The sequence below is a fragment of the Sphaeroforma arctica genome (genome assembly GCF_001186125.1).
Source record: "Sphaeroforma arctica JP610 unplaced genomic scaffold supercont1.5284, whole genome shotgun sequence".
Lineage (NCBI taxonomy): Eukaryota > Ichthyosporea > Ichthyophonida > Sphaeroforma > Sphaeroforma arctica.
The window spans coordinates 150-2,030 of record NW_014035274.1 but is presented as its reverse complement, the minus strand read 5'-3'; the positions used below and the strand labels follow the sequence as shown (position 1 = coordinate 2,030).

The 1,881-nt window shown below is 39.2% G+C and overlaps 1 protein-coding gene across 1 annotated transcript; it reads right to left on the bottom strand.

Annotated features, from left to right (window-relative positions):
• Positions 1-779: 779 nt before the first annotated feature.
• On the bottom strand, positions 780-1,626 carry SARC_14907 (hypothetical protein; the record flags this gene model as incomplete). The annotated part of the gene is made up of 2 exons (XM_014290962.1): positions 780-910; positions 1,472-1,626. Coding segments are annotated over 2 exons (286 nt in total), but the record flags the coding sequence as incomplete, so codon positions are not given.
• Between the last annotated feature and the right edge of the window lie 255 nt (positions 1,627-1,881).

The following is a 1,881-nucleotide window of genomic DNA, read 5'->3' as shown; positions in this document are numbered from 1 at the left end:
TACATACATACATGTATACATATACATATATACCTGGATACTCGTATTTGGCTATACTTAGTAGTGCAAGTGTGCGGTTGTGGGTGCACATGCGCTGTACTATCACTGCGCAAGTGGTAGCATTGTTTAACACCACTTCATTCTCGTCGCTGTCGCAGTCAGAGTCTGAATCAGACACACTCCCGTCTGTGCCTGTAGTCATATCACAACAAGAACGAATCCGTTAGATTAGTATTGTGTTCACAGGGTTGAGGGTTTTATGGTGTAGGGTTTCGGGGTTTACGTTTATGGACCATTCTTCCCCACCCTCCGATACAAACAGTAACGTATAGAGTTTTAGGGGTTTACGATACGTATCTTTTCTACCCACCCTGCAATGGAAATAGTAACGTTTAGAGTTTTACGGGCTTACGTTTGTGATTCTTTTTTCCTTCCCACTCTCCGGCGCACTTAATAACGTTTTCAGACACGCCTACGGGTCAGAATCCGACACACTGTGGTGCACGCCTCAGATAACATCAGTACGCCCAGCATATCCGTTAGATCTGTGCATAACGATAAATCATCAACGCACCTTCATTTACACTTGTTAGGTAACAAGGCAAACGCTTCTGGTAGGTACAAGATAGACGCAAATGCATAGCACAGATACTTGTGCGTGGGCAAGAACAGGGTCACCCCTTCTGCTATGTGAAACATACGATCGTATGTATCCCATACATACACTTGCACATATTCAAGGACAAAGTAAGCCCTTTTCTGTGGGGCATTGGTACTCACCATTAAACGCGATGTGCTTTCGCCTGCGAGTGTCCATGGTCAACGCAGCACGCATTCCCTTGACTGTCACATGAACTGTACCCAACAACACCTTAGCCACACACAGACTTGGAGCAGGGACATTGACCGCCTGTAGGGAAGAGGCATGGCTGGTTTAATACTAGCTGAGCGTGAACTAGCAATATATATATTATATAATAATATGTAATAATATATAATAATATATATATAATAATATATATATATATACATATACATATATATATATATATATAAATATAAATATATTATACAAGCAATTGTACTATATGAGCAATACGTGTACGTGTGTAAAATACAAACCATTTCAGTAATTTGCAGTGTGTAGTAGGCGTGAAATGATTGGCTTGTAGAGATGCTGGACAAGCAATTTCGTATTGTTTGTGCGAATAACCCCAGGCAAAGTGGTATGCCATGCGTGTGCTTCCGGTTTCAACACAGTGCGTCTGGAGCCATATATATATATATATATATATATATATACATATATATATATATGTATATGTATAAATTTAAATATATATAAATATATAAATATATGAATATAGAAATATAGAAATATAGAAATATAATATATATATATATATATATATATACATATATATATATTCCTATCTATGGCGCGAAACACATACATACATAGCCAACACACCTTTGCAAAGGAAGTGCGTATAAGCGCATTCTGGTACACGTAATCTACAAATGAGTCGATGATAGACAGAATGATCGCAAACTGTAACGTCTTCAGGGGATCGGCCTCAGTTGTTAAGCGTAAAAAGACCTTCCACCGAGAAACCAGATTAGAGCCTACGTTTACAACAGATAAGTTGTGTGTGAGCAAAGCACATGTGCTTGTCCTGTAGTCACGTGTAGTGTCCCTTCACCTCTAGTATAAGTGCAGTGTTTGATGATATAGTTTTGGATCGGTTGTCATGACTACGCCGGATGGCGACGGATTGATTGGCTATCGCATTGGGACGTATTACGCAGTATACATTAAGCAATCACACACAATATATGCATGCACGGTAGAAACACTCGAATTCATCTCGAGACACATGT